Source organism: Parasteatoda tepidariorum, chromosome 11 (genome assembly GCF_982258835.1).
Source record: "Parasteatoda tepidariorum strain Cologne lab strain chromosome 11, Ptep-v5.0, whole genome shotgun sequence".
NCBI lineage: Eukaryota > Metazoa > Arthropoda > Arachnida > Araneae > Theridiidae > Parasteatoda > Parasteatoda tepidariorum.
In genome coordinates this window covers 42812905-42838342 of record NC_141765.1, presented here as the reverse complement: position 1 = coordinate 42838342, position 25438 = coordinate 42812905, and the positions used below count along the sequence as shown (strand labels likewise).

The 25438-nt window shown below is 27.6% G+C and overlaps 1 protein-coding gene across 1 annotated transcript in view; it reads right to left on the bottom strand.

The window, feature by feature from the left end:
- Nucleotides 1-20486: 20486 nt before the first annotated feature.
- Nucleotides 20487-25438, bottom strand: part of LOC107448567 (CD109 antigen) — a 131375-nt gene continuing 126423 nt past the window's right edge. Inside the window, exons 31-33 of the mRNA XM_016063821.3 lie at nt 24048-24222; nt 23854-23959; nt 20487-21207 (exon numbers count right to left, since the gene is read on the bottom strand). Of these exons, the coding sequence (XP_015919307.1) occupies nt 21017-21207; nt 23854-23959; nt 24048-24222 (472 nt within the window). The 3' untranslated portion in view covers nt 20487-21016. The remainder of the gene's footprint in view (nt 21208-23853; nt 23960-24047; nt 24223-25438) is intronic.

The window sequence follows — 25438 nt, the reverse complement described above, 5'->3', positions numbered from 1 at the left end:
TGAATTAACTTATTTCACTCTTAGAATTATTTGTATTGCTAGTTATTCTTTACGCAAGGGAAATGTAATGGTAGCTAAACGCTTAAATGTGGTTAAAAGCTATAAAAAAGGCATCTATAGAATAAATTATTTTATTCAAAAATCTATAAAATTTTCAGATTTCGAATGCAGTTTTAAAATATATGTAACGATGAAACTTAAAATGAGCATTTGTGTTGTAAGATATTGCAAATGAGGATTGTTATTAAGATGAATTAACTTATTTCACTCTTTGAAATATTTATATTGCTAGTTATTCTTCACGCAAGAGAAATGTTATTGTAGCCAAACGCTTAAATGTGGTTAAAAGTTATAAAAAAGAAACCTATTTAATAACGCTTTTTATTCAAAAATCTGTAAAAAAATCTATATTTTCTGATTTTGAATACAACTTTGAAACCTATGTAACAAAGAGACATTAAGTGGATATTTGTAATGTAGATTATTGCAAACTGAGATAGTAACAAAATTAAAACAAATGAACTGATTTCGTATTGAGGTTGTGTTTTTCTATTGTTAAATTATAGGCTAATTATCGGCAATCCTTTAAGGTTTTAAATTTATATAACTATGAAACATATGTTGGATATTTGTATTGTAGGGGGCAGAATAAGAGACGAATTGACGATTGCAATGAAACAAACTAACAACTTTGGTTATGGGATGTCTTTTTCAAATGATATATGTAGACCAGTATTGCAAACCTTTAAAGATAAACGATCATATTTTACTGAAAACTAAAAAAAAAAATTTTGAGTTGCAAATTACTTTTTATATAATGTATGAGTCTAATTTTAAATTCTTGAATACCTGAACCAAAAGAGTAAACAAAATTTAAAAAAAACTGAAATAAAATTGCCCTATTATTAAACTAGATGTTCCATAAAAGCTACATATATCTAAAAAAATTAAAAGTGAGGAAGGTGGAATGAAAAACATCACTTCTCGTTTGATTACCTACTAATTACTGCCTTTCAACTCTATTTAGTTTATTCTGTCAATCAATAAAGTTTTTTTCTCTAATTTTTCTGTAATAAGTTCCATCTGCACAAATTTTCGGTATTAAACTCAAATATTATTTTTTTTCTAGGTTTAAAGGTTAATTTCTGAATCCTAATAAAGAATTTTCCACCAATCGGGTGGCTTTACTCGGTAGAGAAGGACTTTCATATGGAAAAAAAGGGAAATTGGAAGAACCTTGCTACGGATAGGACCAGATGGCAGAAACTGCTTAGGACGGCTTTGGCCTGTAACAGGCTAAAGTGTCTTCAAAGAAGAAGAAGAAGAAAGAATTTTAGGAACCATGAGTATTATATTTGCAAACAAATTTTGAGAAATATTCTGAAACTATACATCAAGAGTGGTGATTAGGGAACAACCCGTAACTTTAAAGTGTAAGTAACAGTACTTTGACTTATTGAAATCATTTCCCTTGTCTCAAGCAATTCGGAACATTAGCATACAAAAATTTAACAAAATCGAACAACCGCAATATTTATATTAATTTAAAATTTTATTTAAATTTTAACTTCTGCAATAAAATTATCTTTATTTTAATCAAAACTCTTTATTTTAATTTAAAACCACAATTATTTACGATAATATGCAACTTGTTTAATATTCAAGAATATATACGACAGTTGGATAAATCAATATAAATTCATTACATTCCAACTGACAGATATACAGATATAGATATATTGCAGTAACCGTGTGAATTCTAACAACCTTTCATTTGGTCTTAATCATAACCGTGTGAAAGCTTATGAATGTACAATATATTATTGAATTCAGTAAACCGGCAGATAATAGCTCATATCTTGACATATTAAGTGAACAATGTCTTTGAAAATGATTTAAACAGATTAGGAATATATGTTACAGTAGCTGAAATGGGTCTTTCATGTAGTCTCTTAAATAGTTTTAACGCTATTCCTTGCTTAATATTTTTAACTTTGAGATTAATTAAATATATTAATCTCTATAATACTCACAAACAAGTAAAATTGTACAAATTTAAAAAAAAAAACATATTACTAAAGTTTAAGGACTTTTTAGGTTTCATTTCTCGAAAATAATAAGAAGAAATAAGCATTTTGAAGATTAGTTTTAAAGATATTTTTGCTGATGTTACCAAAATCATTGCCAAAAGCTTTGGTTAAAATTACAGAGCCTTCTGGAGTTTCCATTGATCCAGAAACACGGAAAATTTTCCTTTATTCTTGTAGTTTTGACATTACATGTTTTCCCCAGTGTGAGTGTGGAGATACTCCTGCCCCCAATACGCCCCCCCCCCCAGCCATTCAACATAGCCCCATTGAGTTGGCAAATATGTAAATAAATTGCAATATTTCTTTAAATATTAAAAAATAAGACTCTAGAATATAATTGTCATTAAAATATTTAAACAAAAACCTGGTAACCTACCATCCCTGTATCTAATGTCGTTAGAGAGATGTGACAAGTAGCTTTGAAACCGTCCAGATTGGTGAAATGAAAGAGTAAGACACTGTTACTCTCTCGAACTTCGTTTTCTTACCTTGCATCAAAATCATTTTAATCGAGGTGCGTTTCATTTCGTTATGTTTTGTTTTTTTTCTAGCCAAAAGACACTCCAAACTACACTGAAATTACATAAATTATTGATTAGTTGATTCGGCTCCATCAATATAAGGATATAACTTCAATTTTGTTTTCAAAATTTTCCAGAAAAATAATTTTTTAGCAGGAAAAATAAAGATTTTATTAACGAACTGACTCGATTATTATGCAAAATATAGCTATCATACTTTTTTAAAGCTGAGAAATATATGCTTATATAGCACAAAATATATGGTCATTAAACATTTTTTTTATATAATTGGCACTTAAAATGATTAAAATTAATTTTTGAGGTGAGAAAATAGAATACGTACCTATAATTTTGAGATTCCGCGAAAATAAAAAAGAGTATTTTGATCCCTTCATGTTAGATCTATAGGAAAGTTTTTATATCCTCGTCTTTCAGTAAATTTTGACTCCCAATCATTACTTGTACGTCGTTACTATCTATTTAAGCTAGATGCATAGACTTTATGAAGGCTTTAATAAATATAATGGAGTACATATGAACTATGAATGATATCATTTAGAAAACTTGAGCGATAGTAATATGATTATATTTTGCCTTTTTCTGCGCTGCATTTGAGCATTTTTACAAAGTATTTAATTTTTTTTATCAATATAATAATATATTTTGTTTTATCTATAACGGAAAAAAAATTCCATTTGAAAATTTTGTATCACAGTAATGCTAAAAATGTTTATTTCATAAAAGTGTTGCGCACAGTAATAACATAATAAGCGAAAACTAAAAAAAGGTGGATTACAACGAATACCTATCTAACCACATTATAAAAATTCAAAACTCTTTATAACTTTGCTATCAATACCATTTAATCTTTTCTATTTTTGAAACTTTTATAAAAATGTCTAATACTTTGAAGTACTAAGCAATTTTCTTAATGCGCAACAGCTATTGTCAACGTCAACAGATATTGTCAACATTAATCTAGTAAATATTTCATGACTTTAAGTAGCTCGAGGGATTTTCTTTGGTGTGATAGCACCAAAATGCTTTTCTCATTATTTCTTTGAACCAATTTTATGGAAAGGATTACAGTTACAAAAGCTGATATGCAATCTTCTTTATTTCAGAAATTTCTAATTAAATTCTTTTCTCTGTAAATTTCCCTTCCAAAAAAATATCTTAAAAGATCTTCGCAAATGCATACATCTGTTGAATTTGTATGATAAAAGATTTCTTGTCGTTCTAAGATTTATAACTGATTGGTTTTGATGTTCAACAATGCCTACATTTCAGAACTTTTACACCCTTACAAAAATTATTAAAATCTACTTTTGGATTTTAAATCATTCTTGTTCCTTAATCTTTTGTTACGTTTTAAGCTCCAAGAAATGAGGAATAAACATTTGCGTAAAAGTGCATGATTGCTGAGGATTTTATTCATTTTCAATTTTATTAAGTATTTTTCCAAAGAAAATGAATTCGCAAAGATTAAATTAACATATGCGTACATTATAATATTCTTTTCAGGTGTTAAAATATTGAACAGTGGTTTTGAAAAGCTTGAAAAGTTAATGCTTTTTCTCCTTTTATATGCTTGGATCTAAGATGAAATATGTAAATCTTTTCGCTGATGCAGCTTTAAAGAAAAGGTCTTTCTTTGTTATGTAAATGAAACCAGAAGTTGGTGAAGGTGCTTTGAAAAGACAGCCTGAAGCAGTTTTCTCGAATTTCTGTTGTTGGAGAAAATCTTGATGAATGTCGGTTAAAATGTTGTAGAAAAATCATTAAAAATATATTCTCTACTAATATTCTAAATCATGATTTGGGGGATCGTATTAGATTCCAATGTTCTATGGGGGATTAAAATTTAAATATTTCCCTTCAATTTCTCGCTTCTCCTTTTTAAAAATGTTTCCTTGGAGAATAATATTCCAAATATAAAGGTTTTCTTTTTATGTCAGGAAATAATTTTTAAATCAACCATTAGCCAGATACATGGTGAAAAAAGTGCTGGTAAAATTACCATACTATATGGTAATGATATTTCTAATTAAATAAAAAATCTGGTTGATAAAACCAAAATAAAGAGTATTTAAACCACTTAATTGGTAGTTTTTCGGTACATATGTTAACAATTTACCGGAAATTCCGATTTTAAAAATTGCAGTTCTTATTACCACACAGTTAGTCAAAAATGCAAGACTGAGAAGTAAATTTATACGAAAAAATTGTTTTTATGCCATGAAAAAGATATCATGAAAAATTATCAAATTTTACCACATTAACTTAGTTAATCAAAAATTATAAAATCTTATTTTATTGATATTTTTATCAAAATCAAAGTGCTTCGGTAAAAATTAAAGAGCGTTTTGGTGCTTTTATAGAACCAGAAACGCTGTAAATTTTACCATATTCTTAAAGTTTTGACCATGCATTTTTTCTCAATGTAGATGTTAACTATGTTTCTAGATTTTGTTTGCATATTTATCCTATAAAGAAACAAAGAAACAAGTTTTTTCATTCTATGTTTTAAGCTCATAATGTCCTGAAAATAAGAATAAAAACAATGTATTCTCACAACATGTTTCAACGTGTAACATGTTGCAAGAATACATTTTCTAAGATGCATCAGGAGGTAAGGCGATGCAGGATCCTGTATGAATTTACAAAAAAAGAACTATTGTGAAAACGTGGCAATAAAAATATATCAAGAGGAATTATCCTAGTTATTTTCAGCAGAAAGCTCTGTAGATAATGTTTTGAGATACATTTAACTGCATGTATGTTTCGATACATCTCGTAGAATTCAACATGGTGTCTTATAAGATATTTATTATGTCTCTAAAACTTTTTCTTAAAAAATCATTCATTAGTGATTTACTACGATTTTGTATGACTTCATGAATCACTAATCGTTTGTGATTCACGATGATTCATGGTTCACTAACGATTCATGAAATTTTAAGATTTAATGGAAAATGAATGTTTAAGAAAGTTTAAAAAAAGATAAAATTCTTGGGATGATCATGAGTATAAGGATAAGTAGTATAGTATTGGATTTTGAGGCGTAGAAGGGGGTTTTAAGGTACATAATTTGAGGTTTTGATGAAAAATGTGAAGTTTCTTTTTTTAAGACAAACTAAATCTCTAAAAATCCATACATGAAAGTACAATAGAAGATTATTTTTTCAAGTGAACTATATTAAATTACTTTAAAAAAATATAAAACTGAGATCTGCAATGATTTTATGAAAAACTCTTTTTCTACTTTTCCTTTTTCTATTTTGTTACTTTTCCTTCACTTTTATCACATTAAAATTTTTTCCAACAGTATCAACTTTTGAATTATCTAAAATATCAAGATATCCATCAATTACAATAAGGTGTGTTGAAATTGATATTTGTAAATTTTTCGAGAGAAAACTATATAGCATTTTTGACGATGTTTATGAGAAATTTTGAATATGTTTTTAAATAATTTCAAACAATATATTATCAGCTTTTGAAGAAAAAAAAGTACTGATTATCAAGTCAAAATTATTTTTTACTGAAAACATTTCTATTTTAACTATCAAAATATTCTTTTTACTATTATAAAAGATGTTATAATAACAGAGTCAAGCTTTTCGAAAAGTGTCGTGTCTGACGTACACTTTTTTGCCGTGCTGTGCTAAAATTTTGCTCATATCATTTCATTGAATGAAATTTTCTCCATTAAACCATACCTTTTTTCTAGCACAATTTATAAAAATACAACACAAAATTAGATTAATGTTGCTGAAAACAGAAAACAAAAATATTTTGAATTAAGATTTAGAAAGAGAATCCCAGGATTTTGATTTCACTAACATAACATAATTGATCGGTATTAACAGTGGTATAGTTTGCAAATATCATTTCACATTAAGTTGATTAAACTATTGGTTTAGTAAATTAACTGAAGCCCATGTGAATATATAGTGATAGGAATTGCCATTTAAGTTTCAAACTAATATGTTCATTCACGTTGAAATTTGGGATGACATTATTGATTTGAACTTTCTGTTAGGTTTAATATATCGAGTTTAGAGGATTACCTCCAAATTTCGGTTTGAAAATTATAAAAGAATATTGACAAATGCTTATTTCTTCTGAATATATCAATTTCGCCTCATTCCATAGTCACTTACGGAATATTTACGCTTTTGTGACATTTATATTTAATAAAATACAAGTGAATAAAAATAGTTTTGTTTCATTCATAAGTACTTATGTGTCAGACAAGGATTATGTATCCAATTGAAACTAAAAGGTGTTAATTGTTTAGTAATTATATATAATTATTTCTAAAAAATTATTATTTTGACAATTGTATAATTTTTGCAGCAATGGTAGTTAACATCCTAAAATTTGAATCATGCTTAAGTTTAAATAATATTAGTGTAAATTTTATACAAAGTTCTTTTTTTTTTAAAAATTGCACTTAATATAACAAATGAAATTGAATCATAGCAATAGTATATTTAATACTAAATTTAAACACATAAAACTATGACATATCTTTGTGCATTAATTTAATAATTTTTAAAATTTCTTCCTGCATTACATTTTTTCCCTTCTACCTGTATTCACTGAAAAAAATTTTTACGGTCAGAACTGCCAGAATATGATAAAATTTATCGTGTTTCTGGCTCAGTAAACACCAAAAATTGCGGTAATTTTTACCGAAGCTCTTTGGAAATTATTTCGGAAAAATTAACAATAAAATACGGTTTTATATCTTGTAAAAAAAATTGGTATCTGTAGTAAAATTAGGTTATTTATTTATGATGCTTTAAAGTGTGGCATAAAAGCCATTGATTCGATTAAATTTATTTTTCATTTTTGTTTTGCTTTACTAAATATGCGGTAATATGAGCTATAATTTTTTTGAAACCCTCAATTTCTGGTAAACCGTTACCTAAAGAACGGCAAAATTACCAAGAGAATGGTTTAAATACCATATATTTTTGTTTTATCATCCAGAATAATGTTTTTTTTTGTTAGAAATGTCATTACCATACAATACGATAATTTTACCAGATTTTTTGTCCGTGTAGGAAATTTGTGACTTGTAATTCCATGAGCCTAAACAGAATAAATTTTGTTTCATCAAATCGAAACTGAAATACTACCATTTTAACTATTTTACTACTATTTTTAAAGTTTTAATTAGAAAAGAAAGTGTTTTTGTGACTGACGCAGATCAAATTAATGATTATTTATAACCAGAATTATAGTATTCGAATAATAAAATTATTTTATCTGACTTGAAAAATATTATATATAATACCTACTTTTTAAAAAAAATACTAGTTTCTAAAATACACCATTTTCTATTCTCAAAACATTAGTGCACAGTGAAAAAAATTCTGATAAAATTTTCGTACTGCATGATAATAACATCCCTGGTAAAAAAAAAAAATTGGTTCACAAGATCAAAATAAAAGGTATTTGAACCAATCACGTGGTAATTTTTCTGTCCAGATGCTTAAAAAAAAGAAATCCTGGAAAGATTTAAAAGAAATCCTGATTTTCAAAATTACAGTTTTTATAACCACACAGTTAGTAAAAAATAAATGAAAAGCAAATTTAATCAAATAAATGTGTTTTATGCCATGCACTAAAGCATAATGATAAAATTATCAAATTTTTCCACATCTACCAAACTTAACCAGATTTCTCAAATTTTTATCACATATTATAAAACTATATTATAATATTAATTAAACCAAAATCTTTAAAGTACTTTGGCAAAAATTTTCGAGCTTTTTGATGTTCCTACAGAACTAAAAACACGATAAATTTCATCATATTCTGTCAGTTTTCTCCATATATTTTCCCAATGTGGAAAATGATATATTCTAAAACTGTTGCACAATCCTCATACTAAGATGCATGAAAAATAAAATGTCTTTCCTTCTTTATTTAAAACAAACTGGGTGCCTGGGCCGCTCAGCGGCCCCTAACCCATACATCATAAAATAATATACAGTGTAGGAAAACATTTTTTGTTATCCAACATTATGGTGGCAAATAAAATAAAATGTCATGTTGCTCTTAATGCTTAAATAGAAATATTGTCACTATGGGTAACATTTTTACAGTATTGTCCTTTTAAATGTTTTTAATTGCACTTAAAATGTAAGTAATACAAAATAATTACATTCAGAATTAATATTTAATATTTCTAAGAATTAATATTTCTAGCTTAACTTATAAGCGTTTAATGTGAATTCCGTGTGTCACACTGCACAGATCCAACCTGTAGGCACGCTATTTTTTTCATATATTTTAATCAGAATATTTTTCTTAATGTCAACAACAGTTTTTGTAAGCATGAAAACTAAGACTAGTTAATAGGCAAAGGGGCATTTCACATCAACAGAGAAACTTTCTGTAACGCTTCATCTACACTCGGTGTACTCGGTGTTTAGTAAACACCACCCTTAATGTTTATTTGTAGAGTCCTTATCAAAAATAAGAACAAATACTTATACACACTGAAGGTCAAAGATTAATATTTTACCAAGAAAGAAACAGTAAAGCTATCAATTACAGTAAAGGAAGGCACGTGTAGTAAACATCAAAACAGGTTTAAATGAATGTGGAAACTTGGAGATGCTTCTAGTTGTCAATTTTCAACTTTTATAAGTTGCCTTCCGTAATGAAAACCTGTTTTGTTTTATGCTTTTCCTCTCTTCCCGTGATTTGTTAAATTTCGATAGCGTTAATTAATTACTAATTTGCCTCCCCCAATGCATATGTTTTTTTTTCTTTTTGATAAGGATTCTAAAAATACATATTAAAAGCGGTCCTAATGATTCACCCTGTGGAGCAATTAGAAATGAACAAAATTCGATGCAACTCTCTTCAAAGTCCTTTTAGACCCTATGAAATTTTAAACGATATACCAACCAACTTTTAATTATAATTATTTATTTTTAATGCTCAAATTGAATTTATTGCATGTTTAATGTTTATAACCATAAAAAAGTTTTCATTAGTCTGTTTATAGCAATCAATATTAATTCTTTAAATTTCTGAAAGAAAAATAATTATCTTTTACATCCTGGCCTACGGTACTGTTTTATGAAAAACATATTGCAATCTACTCATTACTTAAGTGAAGTTAGAAACTGAAGTAATGAAAATGATAAATTAACGCATGTGAGAACCATCAAGTCTAATGATAATTGCTCAATTCTAATTATGTAGATTGCTAGACTCTTCTTATTCAAATTAAAAAAAAAGTATATCCAATTCATTCTTCTTGAAAAATGATTCTATATCTATTTTATTGTGGAATATAAAACAATGACTAAATAAAAAAATAAAATGTATCTTTTCATTCTATTATAAATAGATCTCACTAAAACTTCCTAAGTATATATTTTTCCTCTTTATTAATGGTTTCATTGCTAATTTTTTTTTAAAATAACCATGTGAATACTTATAAAAAATTTTGTAATTAATTTTGTAAAAGAAAAAGTTTAAAATATTTGCTTTTCAACATATCTATGTAATTAAACTTTTAGAAATTTCTCGAAAAAAATTGCAAAACAATAATTTATTTGTTATTTTAGAATATTCAAACAAAACAGTTAAATAACCCGTAATAAGAGGGTAGTCAAATTGTTAACTGCGTGAAAAGCCGTTTTTTAACAGCTTTCTTCTAATACGGTTACATAACCAGAATTTCATCCGCACCAACTAAACCCAAGTAATCAAGCCACTTAAATCCTTATAACTAAGTACGTATTATAGCCGTGAGGGCTAATCTGTCAATTTCATGTCCGATAATCCGGGTTCGAGTCGCTGAGTTGACATCTCTATATTTCCTGTATTCCTTAAGCGCGTGAAGAGTTTCCAGTGTCCTGCACTCCCCAAATGCTAACCCTAAACTAGTGAAATACGATGCTTTCATTCACGCAAAGACGGCAGCATCATAAAGCTGCTTAAGACTAAAAAGTCGAGTGTTTCCCATCTCTTACGATAGGTAAAACGACCAGATAATCTAATTAAATCACATTTCATGCTTCATTTGATAAAAGACAACTCAACTACAACCGAAATCCAATAGCCATTACCTAACGGAAAATCAAGCTCCAATGTTCAGTTAAATAACTTTTTTACGGTTTTGAAACCATATGAGAGGGTTAATCTGTCAATTCCATGACCAACAGAACGGAAGTTCGATTCCTAACGTCGACGCAATATTTCTTCCATTCCCTTCAACACATGAAGAATTTCCAGAGTTCTGCTGTCTCCAATATGCGACCCTGAACTTGTAGAATACAATTCATTAACGGCAGTGCCATTCTCATAAATGGCAGCGCCATAAGGCTGCTTAACGGGAAAAGGTTTAGTATTTCCCATCTCTTACAATAGGTGAAGCAACCAGAAAAACTAATTAAGTCATATTACACGGTTCATTTGATAAAAGACAACTCAACCACAATCCAACTTTAATGGTCATTACCTAACAAAATGCCTAGCTTTAATGCTCAGTTAAACTTCTTTTTTACGTTTTTTTAAACCAATCTAGTTGTAAATGGTTAAAAAAACATATAGTTTTGTATTCATGCTCCTTTAAACCGTATTAATTGTATGGTTTTACCTTTACGGTTTCAAAACCGTAAAGGTAAAATATGCTCTGTACCGTAAACGTTACGGTTAATTGGATGGACATACTACTGCCTGTTTTTTACCGTAATTTTAGAATGAAAATTTTAACAGTGCATCGAGCTAGACAAACGGCAAATTTCACCATATTCTGGTAATTTCGATCACACTTTTTTTCTCAATACAGAAAACAAAATTTTTTTCTAAACTTCATAAAATTTTAACATTATGCATTGACCAAGAAAAAATATTAGAAAGCGAATTTCGGCCCACTGCAAAAAAATTTGTTGCACTTATTTAATATGTAAAAAGAAAAAAATTCATATTTACTTTAAAATTTATTTGTGATATTTTGATGGGCATTATTATTTTATATTATTTCAGCCCAGTTTATTTTTTGTCACTCAGTAAAATTATAAAATATAGTATTTAATATTTTTAACCAAGGATATTCACATGCTCAATAAATATTATTTATTGATGACTTGATAATTATATTATCTATTGGTATTTGATTACGAAAAAAAAACAAATAAATTATTTTAATTTAATTTTTGAACAATAATTGTTAAGTTCAGACTTCTTTTGTTTCTCCATAATACTTATTTTTAGTCATGCGGAAATTATTTTTTTTAATCGATATTTCTTATCATGTTGCTTTGTTCAATAAAACCATGAAGCTCATAAAGCATTTATAAGAAAGTATATTTGAAATTCCATAGATGTTAGCCATTGTTTAGGAAATATTTTAGAAGCTTTGACGTATGTTATACAAACAAAAATATAATATTCATATCGAGTAGGAGAGTATTTTATAAAAATGAAAAGTTAAAATCTTTGAGTACCGATATATCCGAAAAAATTCAGACACGAAGTGAATTTTTATGTTTTTATCCGTTCGATAAAAGCGTATTCCTGATATTTGCTTAGATATTCAATATTATTACTTTCGTAAACTGCAAAATGAAATTTAAAAATAATTTACTTTGCAATTCTTTCAAAAATAATTTATACTTACTTAAGATTTTAAAACCAATAAACAAATATGAAAACAAACAATACATTTAACTTGAAAAATTGCAATGAGAAATAAGTATGGTTAAAGCTATAAACCAAACTGTCAGCTGCACGAAAACACCAAAAAGCACAATAATTTTTACCAAATAGGGTAAAGTTAACAATAAGACATAACTTTACAATATGCGTTAAAATTTGGTAATTGGTGTAAAATTTGGTAGTTTCATCATGATACCTCAGAGTATGGCATAATAGCCATTTATTCAGTTAAATTTACTTTTCAGATTTGCATTTGTTACTAAGTAAAAACTAAAATGTAAACTTTCATGTAAACTGTAATGAAAACCATAGTTTTGAAAACAGAATTTCCGGCACCATATGAACGTAAAAATTACCAAATGAGTGGTTTAAATACCATATGCTTTGGTTTTATTACCAGATGTATTCTTTATTTACCAGAATTGTCTTTACCAAACAATACATTAATTTTACCGGAATTATTTTTCATCATGATCCTTATAAAACCCTTTATAAAAAGCGTTAGGTTTAGAAAAGCATTCTAAATGGCAATATAACTGTTTAAAAAATAGCATGATTTCTTAATACACAGATGAATTAATTTAAAAAAATAAAAAAGATAAAAAATTTTAATATATAAATATTTAGAAGTTGTATAAAACCAGCAATAAATAACTATATATTAGTTCTAGTAGTTTGAAGCATCTCTCAATATTTAAAAACATGGATTTACTTATTAAAATTAAGATTTAACAACTAGTATTACTATTTTATTAAAGCAAATTAAAAAAGTGTATTGAATCCTTCAAATGAATTCATTAAAGTAGTAATTAAAATTGCATTATGAAAAAAAAAATCAATCCCGTAAAGATTTTACCGTAAAAAAGTAAGTAGTTTTCATTAAAAGCAAAGTTTCTGCATAAAATTTCATTTTCTTCTAATAATTTGAGCATTTATTTTATCGGGGGAATTAAAAAAAACAGAAGAAGATTATAAAGCATTTTGCAAATGAGTGTGATTATCGTTTTTTTTTTAAACTGACATCGCTTTTTGCTGGAAAACAAAAGAAATGGTAATTTAATTAGGTCTAACAATCAAATATAGATTTATTAGGTTATTACAAAATCATTTTTGGATAGATTTATAAAGTTTTGTATTTTATAAATGTTTTATTTATTTATTTATTTATTTATTTATTTATTTATTTATTTATTTATTTATTTATTTATGTATTTATTTATTTATTTATTTATTTTAAGAAATGATTTTTAGCGTGTTTTATTGCTTTACTTTTTTAACGTACATTTAAAAATATTAAGACACGTTTGCTTCGCTGTTATAACACGTTGTTATGTAAGATAGAGGAAGTTTTGATTTATCAATGTGCTTATATGTTTGTTTATTTTATTTATAGTATCAATATTAAGTATATTTTAAGTTGGGCAAAGTCTTCTACCACAAAAGAGTTCATTTTCAAAAGTAAAACATCATCAACAAAAGCTTCAAAAAGTGAAGCGCTGTTACAAAATCGGAATTTTCTTTTCTACTTTTTTTTTTTTATATTGTCTTACTTTACAAAATATTTCAAAACGTGTGCTATATATGTAAGTGCTGTTTGTCGGACTGATTTTAACTTAACTGGACGTTCGGACTGATTTTAATTTTTTTTATCCAAAAGTTCAGTTTTTAAACAACTTGAAATAAATAAGCTTTGGGGTAAATACACTTTACGCCTGTCCATTAATACAAATTTGTTTAAACCAAATCTTACATATATATACATAAAAAATATTTCTAAGTCAGGAAAATTGATCCATAGGATAAAAGGATAAAATTAAATAGGATAGGGTAAAATTAGATCAGATTAATCAGAATCGTATTGCCAAAGAACATTTTATTGGTAAACTTCAAAAATGTATTGCTTTACTTAGAACATAAAATTTTAAACGCATTGTGAGTAGCATGGCGGAAAGGGGATATCAATTGCGCCAACTGCACCTATTTCGCATACCTTGGTACAATACCGTTTCACCGTACAATACAGAGACTGATCCAAGGTTACCACACTCATTCACTTTTTTAATTTTGTTAGGCTTAACAAAAATAAATTATTTTTCACAAAATAAAGATATTATATCTTAATTACTATAGGTTATTGCTTCTTAATCAAATGAATTGACAAAAAAACTTAGCAAGTAATAACTATAAAAAAAAAATTTCTAACAAAAACGCTTGGAAAACCTGAAATGGTCATTAGCGCAGAAGATAGTAACTGTTTTTACAGACACCACTTACGTATATTGAATGTAAAACTCAACTGAGTTCGCGTTAACAGTTACGATGGCTCAAAGTAGAACACTCTTCCCTACATACATAGTTTAAACTTTTAAAATATTAGCAATACTCAAAAATGTTTCAAAAATATTGAAGCATTTTTATTTACTCAGGAGGGTTAAAATCTTCTCATCTGACTTTGTGTCATATGTATCAGAAGGTATTTGCAAAACTTTAAGTTTAATAAATATAAATCAAAATTAATAATTTGACTAGTAAAAATAATTATAAAACAGCATGAATAGCAAAACAAACTAAACAGCTTGCTTCAACTTAAAAAAAAATAGTTATTTGCTAACGACCTAGGTGAACACGATATTTTTAACATGGTTTTTCCAAGCTGTTTCACCAATGAAAATATTAAAGCCACAATCTAAGAACCTAAGAAAGAAAGCTATTATTTTTAACTATATATGCCATATTGCCATTACGAATTATGGAAGTTTCAGAATGGACTAATAACTTAAATATTTTTTAAATTATTTAACTTCCTTAAAAATCACCAATTTGGCAACATTTATCCACCTAGAGGAAAATTATCAAAGATAATGCTCTATCCTAATCTTTTGCAAATTTTTATAAGAACAGGTAATGCAGCATTGGAGCAAATTTTTAAATGTTAAAAAATTATTCCACAAACGTTTCTCATAATCTTAAAACTGGAACTGGTCCTTAAGGACGTTTTGTGCCATTTTCAGAATAAGCTTCGAAAGCGCTAGCTAAAGATTGGTTAAGCTTAACGTAAGAGTAACTGTTTGAAACTCCCAGCAATTATGAAATCGAATATTATTCGCAAAAAAAGCGACATTTCATGCGAGGACAGAGTTTTTGAAAAACAGTTTTATGACATCCTCCCAAACTGAGATGCCTTTAGAATTAAGTAGAAATGATATTTTATAAATAAAAACCTCAATGACAACATCGCAATTTGAGATAACCACAGAATTAAACAGGAACGATATTCTGTAAGTAAAAACCTCTATACTATAAGTAAAAAACTCTATGCTATAAGTAAAAACCTCTATGCTAGGGCAGAGTTTTTGAAAAGCAGCCTTATGACATCCTCACAAGTTGAGATGCCCTTAGAATTAAGTAGAAACGATATTTTATAAATAAAAACCTCAATGACAACATCGTAATTTGCGATAACCGCATAATTAAACAGGAGCGATATTCTATAAGTAAAAACCTCTAATGACATCATCGTGAGTTTAAATGTCCTTAGAATTAAAAAGGAACAGGAATCTCCAGGAGCGATGGTAAAATCTGATTCATCGGTACCTCACGGTTATTAATTTCTGGGTTCGAAGCCGGATCGTGGATAGATTCGTCCGAGCTGTGTAACCGCATATTTCTTAAAGTATAGAAATGTTAATTTCTGAACCCTTTTTAAAACCTTTTATTTACGTTTCTTAAATGTTCCATGAACATTTAAAAAAATTTAAAAGTTTCAAGTGCTATGAAGTACTTAATGAGCCATCAGATATGAAACTAATTTATTAAAGAACAAAGTCTAAACATTATTACACGAGCATTTAATTAGAGTAATGACTTTCTCATAATTTATTTTTCAATGAATAATCGAAAAGTATCTAATCAGTTTTCTCAATTCTACTCTTCAATTTTAAAATTTTAAATACAAATGGGTCTTGTGAACTATCTTTAGAAATGTTCAAAAATTTATTTATTTATTAAAAAAAAGAAAATTCTGAATACAATATTTAACATGCAAACTTACTTGATTGTCATCTTGATAAATGGTTCAATTGGCAAAATTATAAAAAAATCAATAAATTATTTAAGCAAATTAATCGAAATAGAAATGAAAACTTTTATAAAGAAAATAATGAAACAAGAATCATTTTTAACTTTCTCTTTTTTAAATGAGAAATAAAAGCAGGATATTATTTATTTACTGCAAGCACGTTTGCAACAAACTAAATCTGGGGGGGGGAATATATCCTACCGTGGTTTTAGGCTTTACAATTTAGAGGATAACCATAAATATTTCTTATTAGTAATAGTTTAAGTGAGATAAAAACACAAACTCTGATCAAACTCTGTTCCTTTCAATGCAGTTTTTTTTCGAGATTTTTTTTATTTGCATATGTTCTGCAATAGCAAGGTTGTATGTAGGGTTTAACTATTCTGAAAATCTAAAATTCATGCGCTTCTTTTTTTCAAAATTACTTTTCTGCAAGAACTGGATATCCTTCTAAATATTCAAAAAGGTCATTGAATATTTCATTAGCTTCCGAAAGCATTACAGTCTAAACGGAAAAAAAAAATGGATACAGTACTCCTGGTTCTTAAAACCTACCCATAAAAACATTTTAAATCTGACTAGCATTTTTTAAATCGTTAAAATGGTAATTTCCATTTTTTAATTTCTATTTCTGCTTCTTTTTGAAGTATTCATTCCTCTGGTAAAAAAATATCATAACTATTTTAGGAAAAAATTTTAGTGTTATAATAGCACTTGTTTTTTTTTTTTCAGAACAATCAGATATAATTAATTATATTTTTCTTCCAGTTTTGTACTCTGTTTATCCATTAAAGCAAGATGCTCGAAATGCCCAAACGTAGGTTTAGTAAATTTTCTCGTTATTTTTTTAAACAGAAAATTTATTAAAATGCATACCAATATCAAGCTAAAACCAAAATGTTATAATTTTTTTCATTAATTGATTTGTTTTAACTATCACATTTTTAAAAACAAAATAACCATGCCTTCATTATATTTAGTACGTGAAAAAAATTTACCACCCTGAATTACTTTTGATATAATGACCGAATCGTCACGTTCGATGACTCAATTTTAATGATTCGAGCTGATGACTTCAAATAAGCTTATTAATTAGTGCAGACGATATTTTAAGTTACGAAATCAGACTCAAAAACATATTTTCTCTGGATAATCTTGCGTTTTAAACTCTCTGAATAATTATAAATGTAAATTTCTTTTTTGCGCACAATATGAAACCTACCCATTTTGGACAATTATCTCTTTAATTTTTGATCAAATAAGCAATTTAAATTATTATTTTATTTAGTATTTTTTAATTTTAAGACACAAAAATTTTACATCATGTAAAACTACATATTTCTAAAAACTAATTTCAAATATCTTAAATGAAACAGTTGAATAGCTTCTAATTGAAAGGATAATTAATTAACTCTGGAAACTTAAAGTTCTGGATATGACCTTTAATTAAGATTAATGTTTTTTTTAATTTTTTGCTCTTAGGTAGTTATTCAATATTTCGCTTTCACTAATATGAAATTACTGTGCTGTTACCTATATATTCAAAAATTTGTCGGAATGTAAATTATATTCAATTAAATTTTATTTTAAACTGTTATTTTTAATGATTTTAAATAAAAAAAATAAAAAATGGCAAACATATTTTGAAAATTATTTTACGCATGAACGAGTTTGATTAAGTTTCTTGCGAAGTAATTTCATAAACGCGAATAACTATTTTGTAGTTCAACAAAGAAGCTCTTGAGATGCATAACTGAAAGAAAAAAAAAGTAAAAACCAATTAAGGGGCTTGGAGTTCAGATCTCATTCAAAATTAAATTGTTAACTCGGATGTTTCTTACTTTAATTTGATAACTATTCAGTTAACATAGTTTCGCTTAGATTATTTCATTTCATTTCATATTCTTTAAGTACGTAACTCTGAAAAAATAATTCTAACAAAAAAAAAACGTATTTGTTAGGAAGAGCCCTCTCAGAAATAAAACGATTCAACAGAATAAACGATTTTGACGATTCCACAGCCCTTGTGCTGTATTTCTTTAATTGTGAAAATCATTTCGTTACTAACTCACGTTATTTGCGGCAAAACGTAAACTCTCAATTATATGACGAAAATGTTTCCTCAACTCGGAACCTCATTACAGTGCATTATGGGAGATTGTTAACTAAAGTGATGACTAGACAATCGAAATTAGAATGACGAAAAGAAGGCCAGTCTCTATCCTGGTCAAGGATCGAGTGGACCTTATGCAGTAAAAGCCAGGTTCGAGTCCCTCTTCGGGTATGGATATAGTTTATTTCTCTGTTCTGTCTATCCCTCTTGCGTTGTCGGGGAAACGTTGATCTACCTATATGGTGTCCATGAAAAAGTGATCAATCCGTTATATACCATGAAGCACTATGAATGTCTCATGGTATTTTATTTTTTGACGAAAAAGAATGACGAAATATTTCTTTACTTTTCCCGAAATTCGTTTCTCTGAGGAGAAGAAGTGTGGATAATTATTTCTTCAATTTGACGAAATTTTTGCTCAAAAATGGTTTCATTAAAAACGAATAAAGTTTCGTGATATTTGAGTATCCAGTTTTTACAGTGAGAAATTTCTGCTGAAAATTATCAAGAATTCTGCTATGAAAACATTCAAATTATTTGTATTTAAGTTATTTATTTAATAATTTTACTGTACCTTCTAACAATGATTCATCAAAACTTCTGGTTTTCAAATTTATAGTTCTTATTATCAGCACTTTCATTAAAAATACTAGATTGAAAAGTAAATTTACCGGAAAAAAACTTATCTTCAGAACGTACTTTTCATTTGAGCATTTAATTGGCAATTTTAAGAGTTTAGTAACAATATATTTTACCAAATAGATAATAAACATCATGATAATAAACATTATAAACTGTTTATCATGCTTCATGGTATAGTTTCTTTAAAATGGCGGCACTGTGATAACAGGGCTTTGATGTAATTTTTAACTGAACCATCTAATTATTTCAATTTTGTTTCTTTTTTCCATTATAATTAAATTATTGTTTCTTCAATTCTAACAAAAGGAAAAGGGGCCTGAATGACTATTTCTAGTGTTTAATTGAAGCATGTTAAACATACTAGATTCTTGCAGAGAAAAAGAAGTTCAGATGAAATTACAGCAAGGTATGGTAATAATATTTTTGGTAAAAAAGAAGTAAAAAAACATAATTAAAGTAATGAAAACCAAAATATATAGTATTTAAACCATATATTTGGTAATTTTTTCGTCTCATACGGTAACAATTTTCCAATTTTTTTTTCGCAGTGTCCAATTTTTTTTTCGCACCTCTATTTTATGTAGTGGAATTAATGTACAATTTTACTCCGACATAGTGATGTCAAACTTTTGTCCAACAAGGAAATAGTACCAAAAGTGATGCAAACTTCTTGTATCAAGCAAAACTTCATTTTATAAATTTTGGGAATAGGTCAATTATTGAATTGGAATAGGTCAATTATTTTCAGGCCATTTCAATTATTCTCCTCTTCCAATTTTTTTTTTTTTTTTTGCATTTAACAGAAAGAAAGACATTGCTCACTGTTGTATCATCATATTTTTTCTGTAAGAAATTGTGATTTATCGTTCTATTTTTGCTGTATATTTTTATTAGGTTTTTTTAATACAATTTTAAAATACTTTTAAGTTTTTTTTTCTTCTTAATTTTTAAAATATGCATTTCTTTATTTTATCCCTTTCTTTTTCTTTCATGCAGTAAATATTTTTATTAGTGATTCTGAGAAACATCTGCTGCAGTATATAGACCAATTGGAAAATCCGGCTCTTTGCAAACTGCAGATGCCATTTGATGATTATTGCAGTGAGTTTTTAAGCGCATTGTGAGGTGTCATCAGCAGTTTCCAGAACAGAATTTTTCAATTAGCCTACAACATACAGTTAAGTTATTCGTGACATCTGTCAATTTTTACCATATTCCGGTAGTTTGAACCATATTTATTTTCTCAGTCTACATTTAAATAGTAAGTGATCATGTTTGAATTTTTGTTTATTCTTTCCTATCCATCTTTTGTAACAAAAGTGTTTTATTCGAAACAACACAAAACAAACAGTTTAATATAATTTATTATAAACTTAATGAAAAAGAGTACACACATTTGAAAATCTAATAATTATCAGTGAATTTTATTAATTTACTTAAATATTTGCAAAATTTTTGCAATCAGTAATTTAAATCCATGAAATCAATACAAGTTTTATTAAATCAACGCTAATACTTTAATTCATGCTTAACATATCATATCTAATAGATGATAAATTTTATTCATGAAATAATTATAAAAAATAAATTCTATCGAGGTTATAAGTTCAGCGCGATAATAAAAATGATTGTATTTACAAATGTTTATAATACAATTGTATCACAAAGTAAAAATGAACACAGGTAGTTTATGTGATGGAAATCAAACGTTAAACGTAGGAAATAATACAAAGTACTTAAACGTACCTCACTAAAATTAAATGCAGGTTATTTGTGACAACAAAATGAGTTATAACATTTCGTATTAGCGTATAAACACTCTCAAACAATAAATTCAATTAATAAAAAATATAAATTGATTAAATGAATTGGCATATTAGTAGGACAGCCTTTTGTTATTTATAATTATAACCAGTGAAGCTAATGTCAGTAATAATATCCATTGCATATTAATTCTTTCAGCAAAACTGAAGTAAGGACAATACGGACATTGATAGGAACCACAAACTTCACAAATGTTCAAAACAAATAAATCAAAGTCTTCATATATAGTCTCTTTGTACCTCTCTGGAAAAAAAAAATATGTAAGATTAATTTCAAATAGGAAACGTTGAAATACTACGGTAGTAAAATTCTCTAACAAAAGTTTATTAAAATATTAATTCGTCTCTAGAATCCAGCATTTAAACTTGATAAAATATCCAATATATCATGGTTCTCAACTTGGGATCAAAAATCTCTAATCATCGACGGAAAAGATAAGATTAAAAGTACCAAACATTGTTTCATCACTGAAGGAATCTAAAAGAAGGTGAAAGGTGTCATTAGAAATGCCTTCAAGTTTTATCTAGCAGGTTTTGGTGTTTTAATCCTCCAACTCCAAAATTTTAAGCTGAGTTAAATATTTATTTTTCCTCACATAAATATTATTCTGAGACTCCTCATTTGCATGCTTTTTTAGTTCCTTCAAAGATTTCAAAATTGTAAATTAAGTCTGGTGCTATAGCTAGGAAATATCTATGCAATGTATTGCCTCAGTGCTGGCTAATTATGCTAACGTTAATTTGTCTCCAGGTTTACAATTTTTAGATTTTTATATTCCTCTTTGTGTAATCGTAAGACTCCTTAGTTATCACACAACAAAGCATGGCGAACTTAATAGTTTTATTTTTATAATGCCTTACATAACAAAAGATTATTTTATCTAATTAATGGAGATCATAATAATACATTTGTTTGTCACGTCATGTTCATAATTCAATAATAATTCATGTCAAATGGAAATGTTTATTTAATGTTAGTTTAATGTTACGTAAGCACTATTGATGTTTGTTAAATTGAAGTAATAAAGTAAAAGAAACGTATTTTATCAATCATAATAATGAATCTTATAACAATTGTTTTCTTTAACTATTTGAATTCTATGTGCACTTTTAGAAGAAGTGAACGTATTAAAATAATATAACACTCTGTTTGAAATTTCTTCAAAAAGATAGTTAAAAAAACAATTTATTTCATTGTTATTTTATCATATTTTACCGAAACAGTAAAATAACCATAAAAAAGATGGTATTCAAACTGTTAACTGTGAGAAAAATTGTTTATTGATGGTTTTCAACCAATACGGTTGCACAACTAGAATTTTATACGTCCAACTAGGCCCCCATAGCCAAAGAGAATCGAGAGCACTTTTTTTCCAAAGCTGTAAGCTAATCCATGTGATAGGGATGACGAATTCAAGTTTTTGTTCTCCGTCATTAGATACATAACACAACAGCGGGTGCCTAATAGTCTTATAGCAATAAGTGTGTGATGATTACTTTGCAACTAGGTGCATGCTTTAACCGAGCATTGCAACTAGATACATGCATTGCAACAACTAGGTAGCATTGCAACTAGAACATTGCAACTAGGTACATGCTTTAGCCGAGAGGGCTAAGCTATCAATTTCATGACCGGAGTGAAAGGGTTTGAATCCTCACGTAGACACTATGATATTTTCTCCATTCCTGCAAAAAATGAGTAGTTTCCAGTGTCCTGCTTTTCTCAGTTGGTGACCCTGGGCAATTGGAATACAAAACTCTCGCTCACTCATAGATGACAACACCCCAGAGTTTAACACAAAAAGTCTATTTTCTCTATCTTTCACGATAGATGGCACTACCAGATAATCTAAGTAAACCACATTCCATGATTCGCTTGGCAAAACAAAGCTCAACCGAAGCCTAACTCTTATGTAAAATACCTAACGAAAAACCTAGCATAACCTAACTCCTATGTCCAGTTAGATATCATTTTCACAGTTTTGAAAACATACTATTTGTAAATGGTTACAAAACCGTATAGTTTGTTATTCGCTGTCTTTTAATCATATTAGTTGCAAGCGGTTTCAAACACTTAAAGGTAAAGAAAGCCGTAAGTTCTATGGTTAATTGAATGGACAAACTGCAGCCGATCTTTCTACCGTACTTTTAGAATGAAAATCCTAACATAAATGTACTAAGCTATATTTTATTAACTCTTAAACATAATAATTATTCCAATTCAAAAAAAGGCACTAACCTATAAAAATGTTACAAAAAGGATGCAACGGGGAAGTGTTTAAGGAGTTTTGCATTAAGCAGTACTTTCAAGTCTGATTGATACGCAGAATATCTCCGTATGTACCTTATCTACATAGTATTAGAACATATATTTGCCGCAAACCTCAATTGTTGCAAACCTCAATCAAAAATAATAAATGAAAAATTATGAATTGACCCAAAGTTTAATATCTGAGACAATAATAGCCCAGAACAACATTCAGTGGTGCTTGAAATAAAATTATCCTGAAACAACAATTCGATACTCTTGTTTCAGGCTAATTTTAGTTGTTTCCGTGAACTCCACAGTGCTTGAATTACATGATTGTATTATTTGCAATAATTTGTTATACGTCTTAATCTTGCGCTACATACAATTTCCAAGTAAATGCAATAAATAATTCCAATAAATCGTTAACGCTACCAAAGTTTTAAAATAGCAAGCTTATAAATTTATACTCTTAAATCGTATAATTATTTAAACTCATCGGAGTGTCAATAAATTAATTGATTGATTAATATAAAGCTATAGTGACTGAAACTATATAATACATTCTTGTTGCAATTAAATGTGTAGTTAAAATTTCTCCATAGTTACTTATTTATTTAAAAAAAAAAAGAACATGATTACCTGGGGTATAATAATCATACACCTTAGCTTTGAGATATCTTGTTAAATTTGCCACAGGATACCATCTTTGGACAGTAAAATTAACACACAACCATGATGTATCTAACTGTAAAGCAAATTATTTTCTTTTCATTAATGACCAGCAAAAAAATAATAATTGAAAGTTATACACATTATTTCCATGAATATCTTACGTAATCAAACATGAAGACAGCAGATTTTGGGTAAACCCGACCTCTTTTGAGTCTTGGCACTTTTCTGCTAAAGACGTAAGTGTCCATATCTGGTTTATGGATTAAATAACCTGTGGGTAATGCAATTTCCATCACAGCAACACCACTTGTTTCACTTTCCTTTGTATATGTCCATCTACACAAGTAAAAGAAAGATTTATTATGGATTTTAATTGGGTAAGTTTCAGAGTTTATTACATTTTTAACAACTTCCGGACACAGAACGTCAAAGATAATATTTAACCATCACATGGAAATCAAATCTATTCGAATAAGGAAGCTTTAGACTGATACCAAATTAAAATCGTAATAGGAGAAGAAAGGCAATGTCAATTCATAATGAAATAAAAATCACTTTTGTTTATTTTTATTGAATTATAAAAAAAGATATATTTTAAGAAATTAAAGCAATATTTCTCAGAATTTTACTTAGAAAAATAAAAGCAAAACAAAAGAAGAAAAATGTACTTATTTTTTGTTTCAATGGGTAAATATTAAGTATTTATTGCAAATTTAATATTTCGGAACATTTTTTACTTTGTCTGCGTAGAAAAGAAATAAAAATATCTCCATAAAAGGTACGGTAGACCAACGTGAAAATATTGGGAACTTTAGTATTTTCATATAATCTTGTATTTATTATATTAATTTATATTTTTCATGTAATCTGGCATATTTATTTAACCTTTTAACTATTCCCCCCTTAAATTATATAAAGAATTACGTATGCCGTAATGCAAACAGTTAAAGGTTAAACATAAAAGGAAATGTGGAACTTGAAAGTCAATAAATAGGTTATATGTCAAAATTTTCCACTATTTATATATATATTTTCTTTCCAAGAAAGAAAATTTAAAAAAAATTTTTAGAATTTATACTGTTTTGAAAACAGTTAAATAGTAAATCATCTACGAGAAAGAAGACTCTTCGCAAATTATGCTATTAGTAGCTATGAAAATGAAAAAAAAAAATTAAACACAACTTAAATAATTACATTTTAATTTTTTAATTTAGAGTGGTAGACTATAGTCTCAGTAAAGAATATAATGAGCCCCTTTTTTCTAAATTTTCAATATAACTTTTGGTTTAAGAATCACATGTAATCACACCCAGCAAAAATTGACGATGAAGATTTGTTATTGATATTCAAACTCTTTTTTGAACTGATATTCAAAAATCAATTTTTCTCCAAAAACTTTAAATGTTCAAAATATGACCAGCGTGCTATACATTTTTTCTCTTTTTGGTAAAAATAATAATTCATAGACCGTCAAATTTTACTAATAACAAAAACTTATATGAATTCAGTATGTTATTTTATAGTATATTTTATTATAAGAGGACATAATATG